The sequence below is a fragment of the Eublepharis macularius genome, chromosome 2 (genome assembly GCF_028583425.1).
Source record: "Eublepharis macularius isolate TG4126 chromosome 2, MPM_Emac_v1.0, whole genome shotgun sequence".
Classification (NCBI taxonomy): Eukaryota; Metazoa; Chordata; class Lepidosauria; order Squamata; family Eublepharidae; genus Eublepharis; species Eublepharis macularius.
Window position 1 is genome coordinate 130,500,678 of NC_072791.1, and position 21,596 is coordinate 130,522,273.

Here is a 21,596-nt window from a genome sequence, read left to right on the forward strand (position 1 = left end):
CTTCTGTGTCTCTTCAGTGTAATCTCTTATGCAAAACTTGAAACATGCATAGCATGCACCTGATCCTAACATTCTTATGCACAGTCTGTTTTATATCACATGCTAGTCAGTAGGCCTTCCTGAACTAAAAGTTCACTGCTTGTTGGGTTCAGCTTTGTGCCTGGAAAAGCAGACCCAATAGGGTCAAGGAAACGCTTATCTACTCTATTTCTAATCACTTCCATGAATTCAAGCACATCAAGAACCATAATGCTGGTTATGCTAGTTTTTACATAATAGTATGAAAAAAGCTTGAATTAAATACAAGAGTACTGCTATTTGAATCTGTACCTGAAATGTACACACACAGTAAGTTCTTCTACTAATTAACTAGTTCAAGTCCATCCTAAGGACCATATCAGGTGGATGATCTGTAGCAGCAAACTAAAATAGGCACTGTTTCTGTCATCCTAGCATAGGAGTGGCTTGAGGAAGTAATTTTGTAAGTGCTTTCATTTAGATACAAGTCCAGTATTTCCATGTACAATACCTTGGGTCAGGGGGACTCACTAGAACTTTCCTGAATATTAGTTTTCAAAATGATTACAGGACACATGAGAAAATAGGTTCTCACATTTCCACAGCAGACAGTCATTGAAGACTGCTATATTAAAATGACTTGCGTGATTGAATCTGGTTTAGACACTATGGTCTCATTTAAGTGATCTGAGAATGAGAACAAATTCTTTTGATATTGCTTTTCTGTATCTTAAAAATAAGTAATGGTAATCTTGGCAATAACCATTCTGTTGCTATGTTGAGAGTGCTGAAATAGCCAGTCAAAGAATTTCAGATTCAGTTACCCATTTGTCATTCATTCAGATAGTCTGTCCTATCATTTAATCCTACTTCTATCTACATATACCTGGTACTATTTTAAATGGCAAAGAAGCAGGAGTATTAGGTTCTATGAAGTATCCTCCTCATGTGAACAGGAAAGTTGCCTGAGCAGCTGAACTACAGTAGAGAAGTTTCATTTTAGGCACTTATTTGGCCAATGTAAAGCTTTTGATGGCACAGTCCTGGGAGGTGGTACAACCATCTCCAAACAACCCCCCAAACAAACCAGGGAAATCTAGTTTTCTGTATACATTAGCACCAATGCTTCAGTTTTTCTTTGCTAATACAAAGACTCAGGGAGGAACAATATTGCTTTTTAAAGCAGATGCATTAATTAGGATGATTTGACCTCAGCATGTTGAATCAGGTAGGTTTACGGCACTAAGTGGTGGGTGCCTAAACACTGCTCATTAGTCCCATGCTCTAGTTTCACTCTCTGTCTACAACATATCAGTCAAAATCCTATTTCATCTTAAGTTTGGTTTGGGCATTGTTTCTATATAGTCAGTGACTTCCTGTATTGCCTAGAAGTGAGGGAGAGGGACTGTATGAAAAGGTCCCAAAGAAAATATAACCATAAGCCAGATATTACTGTCGTCATAATCTGAACCTAGTGGGGGAGCTCTTACAGTTGCAATCCTAAATCCACTTGCACAATAAATTGTACTGAATGAAATGGGACATGACTTTGAGCAGAGACACATGAGAGTAGGCTGTAAGAACAGCCATTTTTATCCCAACCTAATTTTCATTTTATACAAAATACAGATGAGATCATTTCTAGCTGCAGACGTTGCTGGGACAACCCACCTCTATGTCACTGCAATGTACATGTTTAAGCTGATATTTTCATAACGTGAAAGCACAGAAGCAGTATTCACACAAATATCCGTAGCACAAGAAAATAGTGTTACACAAGTTTTATTCAGCCATCAGACCACCAATGCAAAAGGTTTACAGAGAATAGAAAGTGCATTAATAAAAGCTAGTTCTTACCAAGAAAAAGAAAATATATTATCCATTCAAAATATCTTACAATTGAATAATGTAATAACTTATTCTGGTTACCTACTGATTAAAAAGTAAAGTAAATGAGAATGATCATTTTTTGAATGCCACTTTTCCCCAAGTCACGAAGGTCAGTACAGATCACTGAGTCCTGCAGTTTTCCGGGCTTTCTGCATAAGTGCTCTTAGTTGAAACTGCTTGCGAGACAAGAGACGAACATGCTGAGAAGAGAAAAGACAAGGCCATCATCAACAGTGCTTAATTACTCAACTCCATGCATTAAGAGACAAAAGTTGTATATTCTCATTTGACCCAGTTGGCCTGGACGGGATGACTCCTTCACTGAAGTGTCTATTCAGAATTGCAGTACCAGATTACATCCTAGAGAATTTGACTTCACTAACAATCAGAGAGATCCTGTACTCAGTGCAGTTCTGCTTGTACAAGAAGTGTGACACCCAGCACTTTTCTCCCTATACATTATAGTACCAGAAATAGGTTGCAAAAGCTGGGATACATTAAGTGAGACACCCACTTAAACACTGCCATTCACCATAAACCTCACTTCAGAGGTCTGGGGCATCACAGGCAGTTAAGGGCAGTCACTATACACCACCTGTCTAACTTCTGTTTATCAGGCAGAGAGCTCTGACCCAAATCCACACTGTCCTCTCTCCCCAGAGGTTCCACCAGACAGGCAGCCAGCTCCCTACATTCACCACCCCTCATCCAGCTACTGCCCAGGGCTTCTGGAGAAAAGGAAACAAGTTTCATATATGTTGCCACCATTTGGTTGTGACCAGAATACTTGATGTTTGTGTACGTTATTTTCCCTCTGCCAGATAACTTACAGTCAGCCAGAGTTAAACTTATTGACAAGATGTACACAACACTTAATGGAATTATTCAAAATACACATTTAAAATGTTCTTTAAATATGAACCTATAGCCCCACTCTCAAGATCAGCAGATGGTACAATATAACAGGTCACAGATCCAGAGGAGTTTGCTGTGTTAGTCTGCAGTCGCAAAATAGTAGAGTCCAGTAGCACCTTTAAGACCAACCAACTTTATTGTAGCATAAGCTTTCGAGGACTTCAGCTCTGACAAAGAGGGTTGTAGTTTTCGAAAGCTTATGCTACAAGAAAGTTGGTTAGTCTTAAAGGTGCTACTGAACTCTTTAATATAACAGGTGTCTCTCCTTGACTGCCATAAGTGAGTCCAAAAGACCCCAGCATTCTGTTAGCTTTCACTGGCTGTAACCTGCAAGAGGTCACATTAAGTTTGACTTTACAACAGTGGAAATTTTGCTCTCAAAACCACTGTGTTTACCTGAAAGGAAGATGAAGTTTTACTACTGTACATACTTGTAACTTGTATGTGCATGTAACACACAGTTCTATTCTTGTTACACTTGGGGAGAAAAGTCTTCCTTTCAGGTAAATACAGTAGGTTTAAGTGCTTACACCCTGTTTAATTTCAGTGAGTATTAATTTTGCCCAGTTACACTTGGAAGATTCAGATAAATACATAAAATTATTATTTGCATACTAAGACCCCTTTAAAATCACTTATTCCTAGTGTTACATAGTAAAAGATACTGTTTGCACATGTGTGCAGCAAGATGCTGCACACCTTTTCTCCTGTTGAATCATTTTTGAAAGTAAGCACATACCTATGTCAAATATTCTAAATAAATAAATAGTGATGCACTGAACAGCCCACCTTGCTTGAAATTCAATAACCTGCCAAAGAAAAGACAAGACTGCACTTATGGTGTCTTTTCAGCAGCAGTGCCCAAATGGCTGCTATTTCAATGTTGGTCCAGGCCACTCAAAAGCAAGTGACTTAGAGTACATAAAACACAGACTGAAAAGGACAAGGCATCAGGAGAGCAGCTGTTGTCTGTGGGATGAGGGGCAGAGGAGACCAGAGAACAGGAAGAAAATTGGGAGGCAAGCAAAGTAGAACACAGAGAGCAAAGTAAAATTCTGCTCATTCATAAGGTGGCCCCTTCCTGGCGTTCAATGAGGGCAATACAGTTTTGTTTATGGTGTGGGAGAAGGGAACAATGCACTTGGAAATACTTCCTTTCTCCAATTCTGTACAAAATATGGAGAGTAAAAAACTGTAGATCATGTTTTGTTCTAACAAAAACCAGGAAGAACCACAATTCAAATGTCAAAATATCAGTTTATATATTTATATATGACTATTTCAGGTCTACCTTTAGAAAGATATCTAGATCGATAACTCCTCGTCTCAATGCTTCACCCAGGTAAAAGATGGTGTCTTCAATGGCATTTTCCTCAGCATACAAGTTCAAGATCTGCTTGTAAAGAGGTGCTGTAGGAACAATAACTTCATCTATGTCATTATTTTCTGACTGGCTTTCCATTTTTTCCAGGGCAGAACTCAGCTCTTCGTCTTTCTTTTTCAGGAGTTCAATGTTCTTGTCAACTTCAGTCTAAAAATTATACCATTGAATTTTATTATATAAACGACATATGACAGTTAAATATCATTTCAGTCTTTCAATTCCCAACTCAAATCACCTATTACTACTTCAACCTTTCCACCTCAGATTTCCTTTAGTCTCCCTCTGCTCTAGTTTTCCAGGATAATTCTTCCTAATATGGCTGACTGTCATATTCAAGAATGTGGTTCTCATTCTAACAACTTGTTCAAGACTTTGAAACTGTTGCCCTTCTTCTAAGATCTCCACTTTAAAACTGAGAGGCATAACTTTCAATTAGTTGGCCACTAATTGACTGATTAAAGAGACTGATTTACTCTGTGAACCATTAGCCCAATCTAGTAGAGACGCCCTTATTTTTTTTTTATAAATTTTTATTGGAATTAGAAATATTTTGTCACTTATAACAATCAAATTACTTTAATATTCCAGTTCTAACCCCCTCCCTTCCCCCCCCGTTTGTTGACTTCCAACAGTTTTCCAACCCTTTGTCTATTCTTCCCCTACTCATTTCAACTTATTTTGTCAATTAAACATATACTTTCACACTCTTCTAAGCTAGTCTATTATAACACAGTGCTAAGTCAATTTCCCTTCACTTATCAACTAACTAATACATTCCTGGCATGTTATTCAATAGTAATAATACTGGTAATATTCTCAATATCCTGTACTCTAACTTATTCATTCTAATGTCATCAATATGGGACAAACAATTTATCCCTCCCTATACATAACTTGAGTACTCATAAGTGATGAATACATTTATAAGTCAACCAATTTAACTTATACTCTATATGTTACTCTTTACTTCCCCTTATATCTCTTATCTTTATAACAAAAAGTCAATCAATTTGACTCGTATTCTACACATTTCTAAATATACCTATAAACACAATATACATTCGACATAAGTCAATCAATTTGACCCATGTTCTGCACATTTCTAAATATCGCTATAACCAAAAATACCTTCAGCATAAGTCAATCAATTTAACCTATATTCTATATGCTACTTCTCATTCCCCCCCTTCTTGTATTCATGAATTTTAATTCTGTTAATTCTCAATTACACCCCTATCTGCCAGCAACATAATTAATTAATTAATTTCTATTCTTATATATCACATAATAACTATTACTTAATACTGTATAGAATAATCAAATATAATAATTGCTTAGTAATCCTTCTTTAACTCTCCTCCCCCCGGTATAGTCACTTCTCTCTTCTTTTGTTTTTCTTCAATAATTTTCAAACTGCCACAGTTCTCCTCCCACCTCCCATTTTTTCACCAAACATTGTTTCAGCTTCTCCCAATCTGTGTTAAACTGTCCTGGATCAAGGTCTTTTAGTTTTCTTGTCAGTTTATCCATCTCCGCCATGTACAGCAATTTGTGAATCCAGTCCTCGATAGTTGGCACTTCTTGTACTTTCCACTTTTGCGCATACAAAAGTCTAGCCGCTGCTGTCATGTAAAAAAGCAATGTCCTATGTTGTGCTGGAATATCTTCCATTCCCAAGTTCAGTAGCAGGAGTTCTGGGTTCTTATTAACTTGGAACTGTAAAATCTCACTTATTACTCTTATTATTTCCCCCCAGTACTGCCTGACTACCTCACAAGTCCACCACATATGGTACAAAGATCCTTCATGCTTTTTACATTTCCAGCATTTATTAGACATGTTCACATTCCCTAGCGCAATTTTCTTTGGTGTCAGGTACCAACGATAGATCATTTTATAGACATTCTCTTTAATGTTAGTGCATGTCGTAATCTTCAAAGTATTTTTCCACAAATATTCCCACGCCTCCATTGTTATTTCTTTATTAAAATTTATAGCCCACTTCACCATTTGCACCTTAACTACCTCTTCTTCAGTATACCATTTTTACAACACTTTATAGACCTTTGAAATTTCCTTTTTGTCTTCTTGTAAAATTACTTCCTCCAAGTCCGAGTTCTCCATTCTTATCCCTCCCTTGGCACAATCCGATTTATAAAGGTCTCTGAGCTGTCTATATTGAAACCAGTCATAATTTGGAGACAACTCTTCTTGCGTCTTAGTAGAGACGCCCTTATGTTTACACCACAGTCAGACTAAGAGTCTCTCTACATAAGACATCTTACATGGGGACGCTCAAGTGTAGGAAGATGCAATGTTAGCCAGGAAGCGTAGTTTGAAAAGAGAGCCAAAGGCTCTGTCAATTTCACCTCTCTACACAAGGATAGTTTAAAAAGACAGAGCTGCAGAGAGTTCCTCAGAGGGTTTGTTAATTTCATTTCTGCCTCCCAAGGCTCTGTCAATTTCACCTCCCCTATATATGTCTCATATAAAAAAAATTATGCGCTCTTAATGGGCTACTTCTTTTTCTCTTCAAGATCAATCTGGGACTTAAGCATACCATTCTCTTCCTAGCACTAAAACATTTGTTACCTCACACATCTCAGTAAATCTATGATTTTAATAATTACTGCAATTTAGTGAGGCTCTCCAGCTTCCACTGATTTTGCATCTACCCTCCATATTTTGTATCCTCAATTTTTACTGTGTATAGAAATATGGGACAAAGTGTAGTGACAGCACTGAGCCTGTGCTATGCTATTTACTTGAAGGTCCACATTTCACTATTCTCATACACAGCTCTGCATGACCAAGTATGATCCACTGTTGTATATGATGGAAGGAAAAGACAAAACATCTGGTGCTACCTGGCCATGGTTTCTAGGAACCTCTGCAGAACATTTTTAAAAAGCAGTTGGAGCAAAAAGACATTGTACATCACTGGCCCCAAATACCTTCATCACTGTCTTTTAAAAAATCCTACTGGGAGAGATCTTATATGCAATTTTGCTTATGTAAGATTTTCACCGATGCTCAATTCCCACTACAGTCTCTCCATGCTGTTCCTGAGGCTCCTCCAACTCATCAGGAATACGACTTTTAGCAGACCCTGTGTGTGTGTGTGTGTACGCATTCACATCCATATGTGTAAAACCTTTCAACTCATGCAATTGTCTAAGGCTTGAGTGGAATGTGCTGAAAGTAGCAAGAGTTACTACAAGGAAGGGAAAAGTTGTATCAGACCAGAAGAAGGATATAATGCACCCAAATATTGGATAGCTTTAAAAAAGGATAAATATGCTCAGCAAGCTACTCATGCTGCTTACCACTTCCTGGTCAAGGCGAGTTACCATCTCTTCAAGCTTTTGGTGACCTTTTTTCAGGTCTTCTTCTGTGCGCTTCAAGGCATTGAGTTCTGCCTGAGCACGGTCCATTTCTTCTTTCATCCGCCATCTCAACTTATCACTGACTGCTGAAATAAGGGAAGCTCGAATAGTATCTTCACCAATTGTGCCATCTCTGCTGGGACCTGTAGAATGGAAGTCATTCAGAGAAGTTATCTCACCAAGCAGATATGTGAGTCAGGATTGTTTGCAAACCTTTTAAAGAATAATAGTTGAACTTTACAGTAAGGTAAGTTACTCTTAAAAGTCCATGAACTTCCAAGCTGGATAGGAACTGTATCTTTCTGACTAATTAAGAGTGTGCCCATCTTATCGGAGTGTGCACCTGTAGCCTTGAAATCCAATAATGTGCTATAAAATTTTGTGAGTATAGCAAACAGTGCCAATGGAGCTTCCATGCATTTGTTAGTTTAACTATTATGGCAAAACATCAGGCCTTAAAGGTAGGTTTGCCACCCTAAAGGTCTACTTAAACTTCGCTGCCATTATGTCTTGGTTTACTGAAATGTAAACAGCTACACCCCACAAATCCGACATTTTGAAAACACAGAATCTGTTTCCAACAAATAGCTTGTCTTTGGTTGAGGAACAGAAGAGGAGGAACTTCAACAGAGCTACATGCCACGCATCATCAAATGCTGCTTTATTTTTTGATACAAATGTTTCTTTTACTTACGCATTAATGTTGCATAAAAACTACACATCAACTTTATTACGACATATAACTCCAAATGTTTATCAATCATGCATAATTATTTTCCTTATCAAATCCCGCCTTCCAAAAAACTACCTATAAACTCATACTAAACATTCCAATCTACAATTTTCCACTGTCTCCATTCATACAACACTGCCTTAGGAATGCCCTTTATGTCTGGGACTTGAAAATTAACAAACTTCTTTGTCTTAAATATTACCATTAGTAAGCTACACATTTATTTCCAGTAAGAATGTAAAATATCTTGGATTTACACACAATACAATAATGTCAAATAGCCAGAATTAGCAACAGCACTCTAATATAAAAATTGTATTTTACCTTAACACACCAATTCAAAGTGCCTCACAGGTTTCATATGCAGTCTGTCGCCATCCACATGTCCAATATTAAAATTCCTCTTCTTAATTACAGTCTTTTCACAATTATCAGTTCATTTGTTATTCCTTTTAAGGCATTCCTAGTATCATAAACAACATTCAGTTTGTAGAAAACCAGTTTGTAGAGGACTTGGTCCATTCCTTCAGTTTTGTGACCAGCTGATCTTCAGCATCAGTACTTTTTTTTAAGTGTCCATCCAGCAAAAAGAAGTGAACTACTGAAACTGTCTTTTCATCTTGTAGTTTCTGGATCTGTTATGAATCGCTGCTCTTTGTTCACTCCGGTAAGATCTCCATGCTAAAATGATTTCATCTCCAATCCCAGCTTCATATTCCAAAACATGACACTTCACTTAATGGAGTCATTATTGTTCTGTATTCATTTCCAACATTTCTTCATACTTTCATTTTTCTTCCAAATGTCACAGTGAAAAAAAGTATAAGCTTCTTAACTTCACAACAGAAGCATGGAAGTTTGAATTGCTCAATTTCTAGATTCTTTTCAATGCTTTTCAAAGTCCAATTGCTGCATTCAGGGTTCACCAAAGTATTCTTGTTCACTATCACTTCCATTCTTCCTTCTTGAGTCTTGGGTTCATGTCCAGCTGAAGTTATCAGTGCTAAGTGGCTTCTTCTTGGTTGATCGTTGCTCCCTAAAGTCTTTCTTCTCTTCAAAATGCACAGCTTGGCATGAATAAAGAACACTAAAAACAGTGCCAGACAAAAACATTCTTCTGCATAACAAACCAAAACTATTTTGAACTCATTAATACTCCTATGGAGTTTTGTATGTGGCTGATTTTAACCGTTTAAATGGCTTGATTTCTGTTTTAAAAATTTAGTTTTTATTTAAAAGGCTTGGCAGAATTTGTCACTATTTAACTTTTACAATATATTAAAAGTACATTCAATAAAACAAATTTTAATAAATCTTTTATCATGGGATGGAGGTCCTCCTCTTAACTAACATCCTTAAAAATAGATTCACGCCAGTACCTCCTAGAAATACTCCATTTCTACATATTTAATGAACTTTAGTAAACATTTTCATACCACAGTTCTAAGTTTAAAGTTCATGAAGGAAAAAAAGCCTACTGTGGACAAACTGAGGTTGACACACGCTAGGTACATACAATTCATAACGCCAACTCAAATGAAGGCATCAAAACTGGTTCTAACAAACTCCTGTTGACTGCAAAATGAAAGTACAAGAAAACAACACAGGGACTGGACTCCTTATGTCAAGAACAAAAACAAGACATACACACCACTATACAGAAATGCCTAACTCAAACTTTTATAAAACATTTCACCCCATTCAATATGGAAAAGTATTTTAGGAATTGAAATTGCCTATTTAAATACTAGTGTAACTACAAGACACTGGGTTGTTTTCTTCAACCCTTCTATGAATGCAAAAGGCTTTTCTGCCAATGTAAGCCTTGTAGGGCTAGAAGAAAACTCCAGCATTAATAGAATGGAGATACAGGATATAACCCAGATACTACAAAGATAAAAAGCACAGATGGAAAAAGTTCAATTTTTTAAAATATCTTTTTAAAAATGTCTTTTTAGCTTTAATATGTTGTCAGTGTTAGCAGTTGCTAAAATCAGATTAAAAACAACATGTTGCATTCTATTTCAAATCTGATTTTTGACACTGAACATCAAAAGGAGACAGCACTAAGGTCAACACTGTACGTAGGAGAAATGTAGTATCAGATAATTGGTATGAACTGCAAACACAGAGCTAAGTACCATATTTTAATAGCAGATGTTAATAGCCAAAATGTAAGAGATGACTGATTGAAGCGAAGATGGCAGACTGATAGGCTTAACTTCTAACCTTTCTCAACTAATTTAACAAATCCAATCATTTTGCTTTAAAAAAAGCAACATTATTAAATGACTTGCTCTGTGATAGTTTCAGGTGGGTCTGCTCTGTGATGTTCTGTTCTTTCTGTGTGTGATGGGAGCTATGACATTCATGGGTAAATAAGAGCAAACATTCTAGATCTACAGTGAAGTTCTAATCCATGTGCAATCCAGATGAATGGATTCAGCATGTTATTTATAACCTTCATCAATGCTACTGACAGGGCACTGTACATGGGTTGAAGCCACACAAGACTGGTGACTTACATGATGATAATGCCAAGTGGCACAAGCTTGGTTTTTTAAAGTTGATTTGTACTAACTGGGAGCTAGACAGTCCAAATAAGAAACCTTCATACTTTTTGGTGCCTGAAGATTACTTTTCACATTTTGCCCCTTTGCGACTAACTGCCTCAAGAAAACCTCAAAGGTAAGACCGAAAACAGAGGAAAAGAAATAATCAGAGTGAGTGTTGCCTCAGGCAGGCTGTAAATTAAGTAAATGAACAAATATACTAATTTTAGGCCAAACACTTTAAATGCTCTGAAGTGCCATGTTGTGAGAGTGCAGCGGATACAAGTCTTATATCCCCAATATTACATTTTCATATACCTTAAGATAATTGTATAGAACGGCATTCCTCATGGTTGGCCCTTTGCTAGATGTTGCATTGTCTTTTAGGTGGATAACACTTTCAATACTCAAAACAATGTACCCTATCTCTACACTTTCTTTACAATACTTCATTTTCCACTGTTATATTAACAAGTCATATTTATTCTATTAAAAACAGTTCTGAGTAAGGAGAGCATGAAGACAGTTACACATTTTTCCTAATCTCTTGGACCCCCTTTTATCATCATCATCATCATCAATTATATTTATATCCCGCCCTCCCCGCAAGTGGGCTCAGGGCGGGTCACAACAGAAGATAAAATATACCAGATAAAATCACAATCAATTAACACAGCTTTCTAATAAAACACCTGCTCACCATAAAAAAACCATATAACATCTGACAGAGGTGGAGGTACGCCTTCAGAGATCTGGGGCTTCCCACATTGTCTCTAGTCTCTTTACCTCCCAATGCAGAGTGGATTTGTCTATTTAGCCAGGGTCAATTCTACCAACTGACTAAACAGGGAGTAATAACTTGACAATATTATTTTGGCAAGCTTCTGATATCTCAGGAAAATAACTGGATTCCCTCTAACCTAACACCATGCTTCTCAGGCTGCCAACCCCCACCCAATAACAAAGCATATTTCAGAAAATTTTGGTCTAGAATAAAGAACAATTGAATATAGAAAGGTGAGGATTTGTTTGAACTCTCATGGAATCTGCACTGCACTCAGGACATTTAACTCATACCATCTAGATTACAGTGCATCATGACCAGAGAAGCCTGAAGAAAAACCTATAGGTAGACATCTAAGCAGACCTACACAGTCCAAGTAAGTTGTGCCAGGAGCTAAAAAAGGAAAACTGCTCAGATTACCTATATCCCTAACCCAGAATATGCTCCTAACAAAACCAATGCACAAAAACTAACTTTGTATAATAAGCAGTTGGCCCACAATTGTGTATTGTTTCTATCTCCACAATCTCTCTCTCTACTCATATAAAGTTATTGCTGCATGTTCTATATATTCACAACATAGAACCAATCAGAAATTCTTTGGCAAAACTGCTTACTTATGAAGCTGTTGCCCACATATTAAATAAGGCAAGAATATAAATATAAAAAGACCATTTTAAAGGTCTTTAAAAATGTACAGAACAAGTCAGAACAAGGAGGCATATGTATTCATGTACGGAAAACTGTAATGGTTTGGAAAGCTCTTTAAGGAATATGAACCCCTTAACATCTTCTATCACTTCCATAATTAGCCACCCTTGGAAAAGATTTTATGGCACACATCCATTTATCGCAGGGAACACGCAGACATTTAACCTTTGCCATAAAGAATCTAGTTTCAGAAGTGACCTTATGGTACTGACTACAGACTAGTAGTTGAGTTGGAAAGAAAAGAACCTGCCAAGACTAAGCCTGGCAGTTGAAGAAACACATTATAACAGGATGGCAGTTTTACCATTACCATTGGTTAAATTGCTGTATTCATAATAGATTGGTATAAACAGGAAATTCAGTTTACGAGCAAATGTGTTGTGAAAAGTCATTAGAACTAAACTGGATCCCCAAGTAGATTTCAATCACCTCCTTGTTTAAGTTGAGAGAATGCTACACTGCAGTAGATACAAAAGAACACCAACACAGAAACTTCAGCCACTTCACTATCAGCTTCCTCCACACCAGCTGCCTTCTGCACCCCTCAAAATGCTTCTGGTGAGGGTCAAGAGATCCTCAAGAGGAAGATACCATGCAGAAGGGAGAGGCTGCAGTGAGAAGGGGACTCAGCAGGAGTTACTCTCTCCCCCTCTCCTGCAGTGTTTTGTGTGAACAGAAGGAAAATTCAAGCAACCACAACCATCATCCGCTACAACAAAATTAGTTTTTGAAATATAAATCTATCTACACCTAGAATGATACAATTACCTGTTAAGCTTTTTCTGAAGACACACGGAACTTATACTCATGTACATAGATTCCGAGGACAGCCCACATCCAAGTACTGAGCAGACTCAAAGCTTCAGCAAGGCTGCTGCATCATGCATCTTCCAGCTATGTCAATCAATTTTGGTATAGCCCTCCTAAAGTGTAACAGAATACATCTAACACTATACAGCTGTATTAGCAATTTGCTTTTACACATTCCCATGTAATTGGTTTAGCAGTTTGAAGAACATGTTTACTGAACTATTAAAATATCTGAAAGCAAGTAAGAATGTATTGTCGAAGGCTTTAACGGCCGGAGAACGATGGTTGTTGTGGGTTTTCCGGGCTGTATTGCCGTGGTCTTGGCATTGTAGTTCCTGACGTTCCTGAAGCATAACCTTCAAGCAGTATTCAGACCCACCCGAAAAATACAACAGATGCTACGATCAGCAAAAGACAGTAGAGACCCCCTCACCTCTGCAGGAGTATACCGTATACCCTGCAGCTGTGGACAAGTTTACATCGGGACCACAAAGCGTAGCATCCAGACAAGAATAAAAGAACATGAAAGACACTGCAGACTTGGACAACCTGAAAAATCAGCAGTGGCTGAACATAGCCTAACTCAAACAGGGCACAGTATCTTATTCCAGGACACCAAAATACTGGACAACACTTCCAACTACTTTGTCAGACTACACAGGGAAGCCATTGAAATTCACAAGCATAAGCAAAACTTCAACAGGAAAGAAGAAACCTTAAGAATGAACAGAGCATGGTTTCCAGTTCTGAAAAACACCAGGCTAACAAAACACTCTATACCCGACAATAGCCCTGCAGAGAAGATTAGCACATCAAGCACCAATCCATATGCAAAAGAACCTCCTCAGGATACAGTGAAGCCTCCCTCCATTAGCATTCCACACCCTGGGAAACTCTTACAGGATGACTCAGCTCAACCCCACCCCTCCTGAGTAGATACAAATGACCTGCCAACATCTTTTCCACACTGTGACACTGAGAGATCTCTGTCTTTTGGTGCTACACCTCTGAAGATGCCAGCCACAGCTGCTGGCGAAACGTCAGGAACTACAATGCCAAGACCACGGCAACACAGCCCGGAAAACCCACAACAACCATCGCAAGTAAGAATATTTACACTAGGGCCATACAATTTATATCACTGAGGTATTTTCAGAGAGGGATGTGAAGTTCATACGTAGTCCTACTCACATACAGGGACTCTTCAGCTCCCTTCTTCCATTGGTAGCCCCCCCCCCCACTTCAGGAAAAGAACCCACATAAGGTTGGGGCTTCCTGTAGAATGGCACCCCCTGGGAGGGGAGGATGCCACTCTTTCCCGTGCAGAAGCACTTCCCTGTCAAGCACAGTATGCATATACTTGCTATATTACAGCAGTGAATTCTGAATACCCAGAGTTTTTATGTATCCAGAGAGTAAAAGAATTCTAGCATCAGCATTCTATATATTCTGTATTTTAAAGAGATTGCATCCTGTTTCTCTAAATATACTATTTACCTCCATAGGATCAAGCAGCTGCAAACCGGAGGCCTGAAGTAAGGTGTTACCATGCACACTGCTATATACAAATGTCCTCAGAAAACATGACCTAGCATTTTAGAATATCATCTTGTTAATTGAAAGAATGTTGTTAAATTACAAGCAAGAGAAAAGATATTTAAGCTAACATAAAAATATAGAGAGCTCTACATGGATCATTGCTGCTTTTCACAAACTTTCAATGCACACTGTACTTGTTTCAGTGATTTTATACTCCAACCACAATAATTTGAGTTCAGTTCACTCATACGTGGGCATCATTAAACTCTGGTATCAATAGTAAGAGTTGCTTTAATATTACATGTGACTGCAGCTCATTTAAAGGCACTTCTTATTAAGTTTAATTTAGTGGGAGAAAATGTAACCATTTCAGGTATGTGTGATAGAGGGGATGTCATTTCAAGAGTGCAGTTAAAAGCCTGAACATCTTACCTCAAGACCACTGTTTAGTAAGAAATGTTTATGAACATATCATGTAAAGACAACAAATAAAGATTACTTTTTATTTTTAACACACAAATCATCAAGTCACACAAACTAGACTGATTAATCAAAACAACACTGTCCAACAACAGAAAAGACAGAAGGGTCCAACCAGTATATAGGATCTTAGAAAGTCCTAATACAAGCAGCTTACAAAATGCTGCTATTTCCCTGGAAAGAACTGCATCATATATATATATGTGTGTGTGTAGAACTGAGCCCTAGTTTCCCTCTCTCCCTACCCCTCCAAAGGCTATATAGTTTTCCTGGTGGAAAACTGTGAGTTATTCAAACAGAAGTTAACGTAAAAATAAAATCGTTCAAGGTTTTAATCTTAAAATGTAATGAAAAGCATTTCTATGTGAGGCAAGATCTACAGATCTACATCTGTTATGTTACATTAGAGAATAAAGTCCATGGTGAACTACAGCTTCCCAGAGTCCACAGCCCAAACGCTGAGCAGAAGAATTAAATAATGTTTTTCTAGGTAGTGACTTGAGGAGGAGATGAGATGACAGACCCCATTAAAACAGGCTCTTTCTCTCTCCTGTGAGAGAAACTTTAAAGGCACTGTCCCATACAAAAATGATGTGAAATTTACTACCAAGCATCTAGGGATATTATCATATGTGGCTTCTTTTAAACATATTTCCCTATAAGTGATACTATCTTTAAACTTGATAAGGATCACATACCTTAATGGTAAGAGTTTAAATCAAGCAGTGATGCCGGAAAGATTATTTAACAATTTCTCTAGTAAGATGCTTTTTAAAATTTTCAATTTTTCCTAGCAAGCACTTAAATTGATAGTGAAAACCTTTGTTCTATAAGATTATGCAAATTGATAGAGCCTTCTGCCATTTCCAGGAAAAGATATGGCAATGCCACAGCAATATGCAGCATGACTGCTTTACAGAGATAATGTCAAACAGTTAAACAGCTTAAGTGCAGGCAGAAAATCAACTTCATGTATTTAAACATATAATACAGCACCCCTCCCCTAGGCCAATTCTGAAGTTTTAAAAAATGTGGTCGCTGCAGTCACCTGCTCAACTTCAAAACCTAGACTAAAATGAAGTGCTTAGGAAGTACCCACACAAAATGTGTTAATTAAGGGTAGTGGCTGCGCAGTAAATTTACACAGCGCCTGTCATTTTATACAAAATGTACTGAAGGGAACTGGAAAATTAAATTATATTTAAAGACACCAACCAAACCACCAAACTGTTTCAGGCATGGAAACTCCAAGGCTAATGAAGAGGCCCTCACTCAATCATTTTTTCAATGGAGGAAGCACATCCTTAAGTTTATTCATTCATGACTGTGATTCTGTTCTCTAGGAAAGGAACCAAGCAATCCTTATGCAAAACTCTTTATGTGCACTGGAGCGCATGCAATGCTCCTGACTGGGGAACCTGTCTTCACTTAAAACCTTTAGCATCTAGATTAACACAAACTACTGAAGTTACAAAGGAAGTTCTTTTGTATGAACGCATTTAAAATAACATTAACATAGCTTACATAGTTGGGTTGCTGGTTCTATATTTTTTTCTGCTCATACAAGCAACACATTTCAGTCTTCTTCCTCCTCTCACGGCAGACTACCTACACGTCCCTTATACTGTTCCCAAGTGTCCACTGACAATCTGGTGCAGGATTTATGGGAATATAGCAGGCAATATCAAGAGGGTTGGAGGTGTGATGCTGTACAGCTACACTCACAGAACATACGACCCAACCCACTGCTTTCTGCTTCCACCAAAAATGTTCCTAGTTTATTTAATTCAAGTGATGTACCCCTGCCTGTCTGCACCTTTCAAAAAATATAGCAAAAGACTCCTCTTTGCCTGTTCTACCTAATTGCCCTCCATTCCAAAAGTTATATATTTTTTAAAAATTCTGTAAAACTCAGTGCAAACACGATAGTATTGATGTTTAACACTGAAACACTTTTATAAATGCTATGTCCATTGAGTATTTTTAGAGATGAAATTAAAATCAGGAGGTAAAACTGTTTGGCAGTTTCTTCAAGTACACTGGGAAACTAAACTGAATTCAACACAAAAATATTAAATGGAATTTGCAACTTGCAATGCTTAAATTTAATATATGGGTTCATACATTACTGTAATAGTTGTAAGTCAATGCCATACATATCAAACTGTATTAGCAATCTAAAAAGGCAACTTCAATGTCTACAGACTCATTTTTCCACACTGTGTGCAATCTTCTTCTAATGATTTCTATCCCTGGAGAGAAATTTATTTAACACAAAGCCTGTGTCAGTAATTCTTCTTCCAAAGAAACAGTCAGATCAAAGTCTCCAAAATACTTAATAAATCCAGGTTGAAGACATCTGTGCCACTTTCAGACAACAGGACACCATCCAGATGGAACAATCCAGAAGACGTTGGTATAAGTGACTCATGTTTAATCACACTCCCTCCAATACTCTTTATAAACAAGCCGATTTCTTTATTGACTCTTCGCCTGCTTTTCTCCATCAGCTTATGAGGCACCTCTTGGTTCCATACTTTGCGGGGCACAATATTAGACCAGACCAGAATGCTGTTCTTGAAAATGTGCCTGATATGTCCTAAATCCTTCTTCATTCGGTTTATGATATCCAAATTACTTCTCATCGCCAGGTCATTTCCTCCTAGATGCACCACCAATATATCAGGATCTGATAGACGTCGCCGTGTATGCAACAGGATGGGTGTTAACTGATCCCATGTCATGCCGCTCTTTCCTAGCCAATGTAATTTGGCATCCTCTATTGGAATGCCAAGCTGTGGGCCAAAGCTTCTCTCAAGTGCCCGTTTTTCTGCCCAGAAAACATAAGAATGACCACAAATCCATACCTGTTTCTGCTTTCTTCTGACATCTGCTATTAAGAGAACAAACATACATTAATGCTTCGTATATTTTGTGACCTAGTCACTTTGCACAATGTAGCTCATTCTGTATTACTCCATAAAAACAAAATAAAACATGACACAGACGGCTCCATTCTAAAATACATGGCTTAATGCATTATCTGCAAAGCAAACTTCAGGTCTGAATATCTTTTCTGAAACTGTGCAACGTGCTGGTGTATGAAGAAAGATTACCTTTAGTCAGATGATTTTACAGGTAAAAATGCCTGCATCTGGATAAAAACTCGGTGAAAAGAAATCCATGATCATGTCCCTTTTTGAATGCTTACAAGAATAAATTAAGGTCTTTGCTACCACCTGTAGAGATGAAGGTGCCAACATGCATTTAAGACTTGATGGAACTTTTAGCTGAGGTTGATAGACTTGATTCCCTCAGATTACAAATACTGATGTTCAAATACTGATCATCACATTCTCTTACATATCCCCAGGAACTAGAAAAAGGTCTAGTATACACATACACTTCATCCCAATAGACAAAAGATCACAGAAAGGTGAAGTTATTAAATCCCAACAATCAGTTTGGTAAAGAATGGCAGCATGAGAAGGAAGTACAAGTAGAAAGGAGCTTCTTAATGAAATCCATTGCAGACTATATATTGCTTTATTCACTTTTCCTGACAGAAGACATTTCTGTTTCCAAAACATCAATTTTTAAAATTTTTCAAAACTAAATGTTACTAATATAAAGGCAAGAATGACTGCAGTAAGGTTACAGATTGTGTACCACATTTGGAAAAGAAGCAATTTGAGCCCTCCAAAACAACACTGTTCACTTCCTGAACTAAACCTGAAAAATCAATATTATATTTTTCCTGCAATACTTCAATAAAAGTGAAAAGAAATTTTGCAGTATCAAAACATACTTTCTGTTCTTTGACAACAACAAAAAGAACTCAGGGGAAACTTGTATGAGATTCCCCTCCATGCCAAAGACTAGTAGCCCTTGTGGGAACAGGGCACTTCTGCTCATGTGGGGGTACGTTGATTTCTGTGGATTTCCCCCTCAAGCTGTACCCCTTGGTGTTGCAACCTATGCTGCCCCCGGTCCTTAGAAAGCAGCATTTCCAGTGGCATGGAGGTGTCACAGAATACATGGGAAGACTTGCAAGCAGTGTTTTATTATCTAACCCTTTGTGCTTTCAGGGACTTTCAAGTTTTGCTTCTTCTTTTCTGGAGGCAAAGCCAGCTACAGATAATCTTTATACAATGCAGTTCTAAGATGCTGTCACTGCTTTGAAAATCTTAGGACTAACTCCCTAAACAGGACTGATGGTTAATGCTTTGTAGTACTTAGTACATTACACAGTTAAGCACCCTCTACAGCACCCATGTCCCATACTGAAAACCAAGCTCATTTGAGGACATCTGCTAATCTGCATCTATTTATAAATAAACATACTTCAAATAAAATCCTCATAAATATGTTAGATAGCTACCCATGGTAGCTTGACGTATCAGCAAAAACAACTGTAGAACTCAAAATTAAAATTCATCTATATTTAAGGTAAACCTGAAAAATCCCTGAGCTGACATGACAAATGATTTTGTAAATATTTCCTATTAAGTATTGCCACTTGAACCACAGCTACTCCACAATGGCCAAGCCGCTTCACATGAGACCAAATGGAGATTTGCTTCAAGGTAATGTGTGGGCAGAATGATTTCATCCCTTCTTAGCAACTGAAAGTTCATCATAATTACAAATCAGTCCATTAAAAGAGACCATGAGGTGATGGACCCAGTATGAAATCTAGCAGAAATAGGTGGCAGACGACATCTTTCTCCAACAGTTTATTTGTCCCCCAAACCCTCTCGAGAGTTCATGATCCCTCATGGGGGAGGGGGGGGCATGAGTAGTAGGAAGAAGTTGGTAATTTCATCTGATTGTAGGCAACTGGCAGCAACTGGGGGAAGGGGAAGGCAAAGAAAGTGCCACAGGATCCAACCAGGTAAGTGTTGGATTTTATTTATCTTCTGAATGTTATGCTTTTCTGGCCTGCTGCCACTGTATTTTCAAACATGTCTATTTCATTACACACAGCAATGCAATGAACATGAAATATCAAAGACTGAATGAAGATAAGTAGTTAATGACTGCTGTTTAAAATCGAACAAAGAAAAAATGAAGCTATAACGGCTAAAACATAATATAACTATATGTTTGTATACAAATACTATGTTTTTGGTCCACATTCTCTTATTTAGAAATTTTAGTGATAAAAATGATACAATTAGTTCCCTGACAACTATGATTTTTGTGGCATGATTACAATTACAGAACTTATTCTTTCTGTAATTCTGAAACAATGGTAGTTTCAAAGCTACTCACCCATAGTAGTCACAGGAGGCTGAGAAGGGTAGTGTTGTGTGCTAGTTGTTGCTGGAAATGGTCCACTAGGGGAAGGGTAGGGAGCATAGCTTGGAAAACCACTTGAAGGGGGAGAAAAAGGAAAGGCATACCAATATTATGCATTTCTTAAATAGCTAAGATTGCCTAAATTCACAGGAATTTTAAATACAAAAATATCATTATTTTTAATAAAAAACACGCTAAAGTCACTGTTGAAATATTTCTGATGAAATAGTGGACAGCCATGGCACATTATGCACTATTTTTGTGTGTACTAAAATTAGTTTTACCAGTTTTCTGTGCCTTTGGTTTTTTCCCCCTTATATATAAATTATGTAAAGGAAGTACATGCTTTAAAGTACATTACATTTTTACAAGTATCACTCCAATTAAAATAATTTCCACATAAACCTCTGATTTATCGAATATAACAACTGAATAATGTTTTAATGCAGAACAGTAGCCCTCCCAGCATGAGAATTTTAAAAGGAAAGGCTTACACTCATGGTATAGAGTTTATATTTGGCCTTACTGTATGTTTTATTGAAAACATTTATTCCACACTCCACAGCCAATGCAAGCTCTTGAGGTGGCTTACAAAACATAAAATATTGTGTACAGTCCAAACACACTATAAAAATTAACCAATAATAAAGCTCATAGGCTTGGCTCCTGTGATCCATCATTGGACTGCACTGATGGCCAATAACTTTTTAAGTGCTCTCCCCCCAGTTGTTCCATCCAACTCTGAGTGAATAGATTCCTGGGCTATTGGTATGCACATGGACTAACAACCATGCAGGTCAGGAAGCTGCAATGAGAAGGGGAGAGGGTGATTTCCCCACTCTTTCCAAATGACATGGTTTATGGCTTGGGGAGGGGCAGAAGCTTCTAGGTTCAACTCCTGTATCTCCAGTTTAAAAAGAGCCAAATAATAAGTGATGTGAAAGAACTCCACCTGAGACCTTGAAGAGTCACTATAAGTCTAAGTAGATAATACTTACCTTGATGGACCAATGACATAATTCAGTTTTTTGTGTTCACAGTAGTCAGTTAATATGGACTGCACACATTTCCTGGAATTGGATAGGACTGCTTG

General features: G+C 37.7%; 1 protein-coding gene across 2 annotated transcripts in view; it reads right to left on the reverse strand.

The window, feature by feature from the left end:
• Positions 1 to 1,784: 1,784 nt before the first annotated feature.
• Positions 1,785 to 21,596, reverse strand: part of TSG101 (tumor susceptibility 101) — a 35,156-nt gene continuing 15,344 nt past the window's right edge. The window contains exons 7-10 of one of the 2 annotated variants that reach the window (XM_054971174.1): positions 20,477 to 20,577; positions 7,534 to 7,736; positions 4,115 to 4,354; positions 1,785 to 2,108 (exon numbers count right to left, since the gene is read on the reverse strand). In XM_054971174.1, coding sequence (XP_054827149.1) covers positions 2,019 to 2,108; positions 4,115 to 4,354; positions 7,534 to 7,736; positions 20,477 to 20,577 — 634 coding nt within the window. In that variant the 3' untranslated portion in view covers positions 1,785 to 2,018. Of the gene's footprint in view, positions 2,109 to 4,114; positions 4,355 to 7,533; positions 7,737 to 15,211; positions 18,096 to 20,476; positions 20,578 to 21,596 lie in introns of those variants that run through there. The other variant, XM_054971172.1, reaches the window with a different exon arrangement.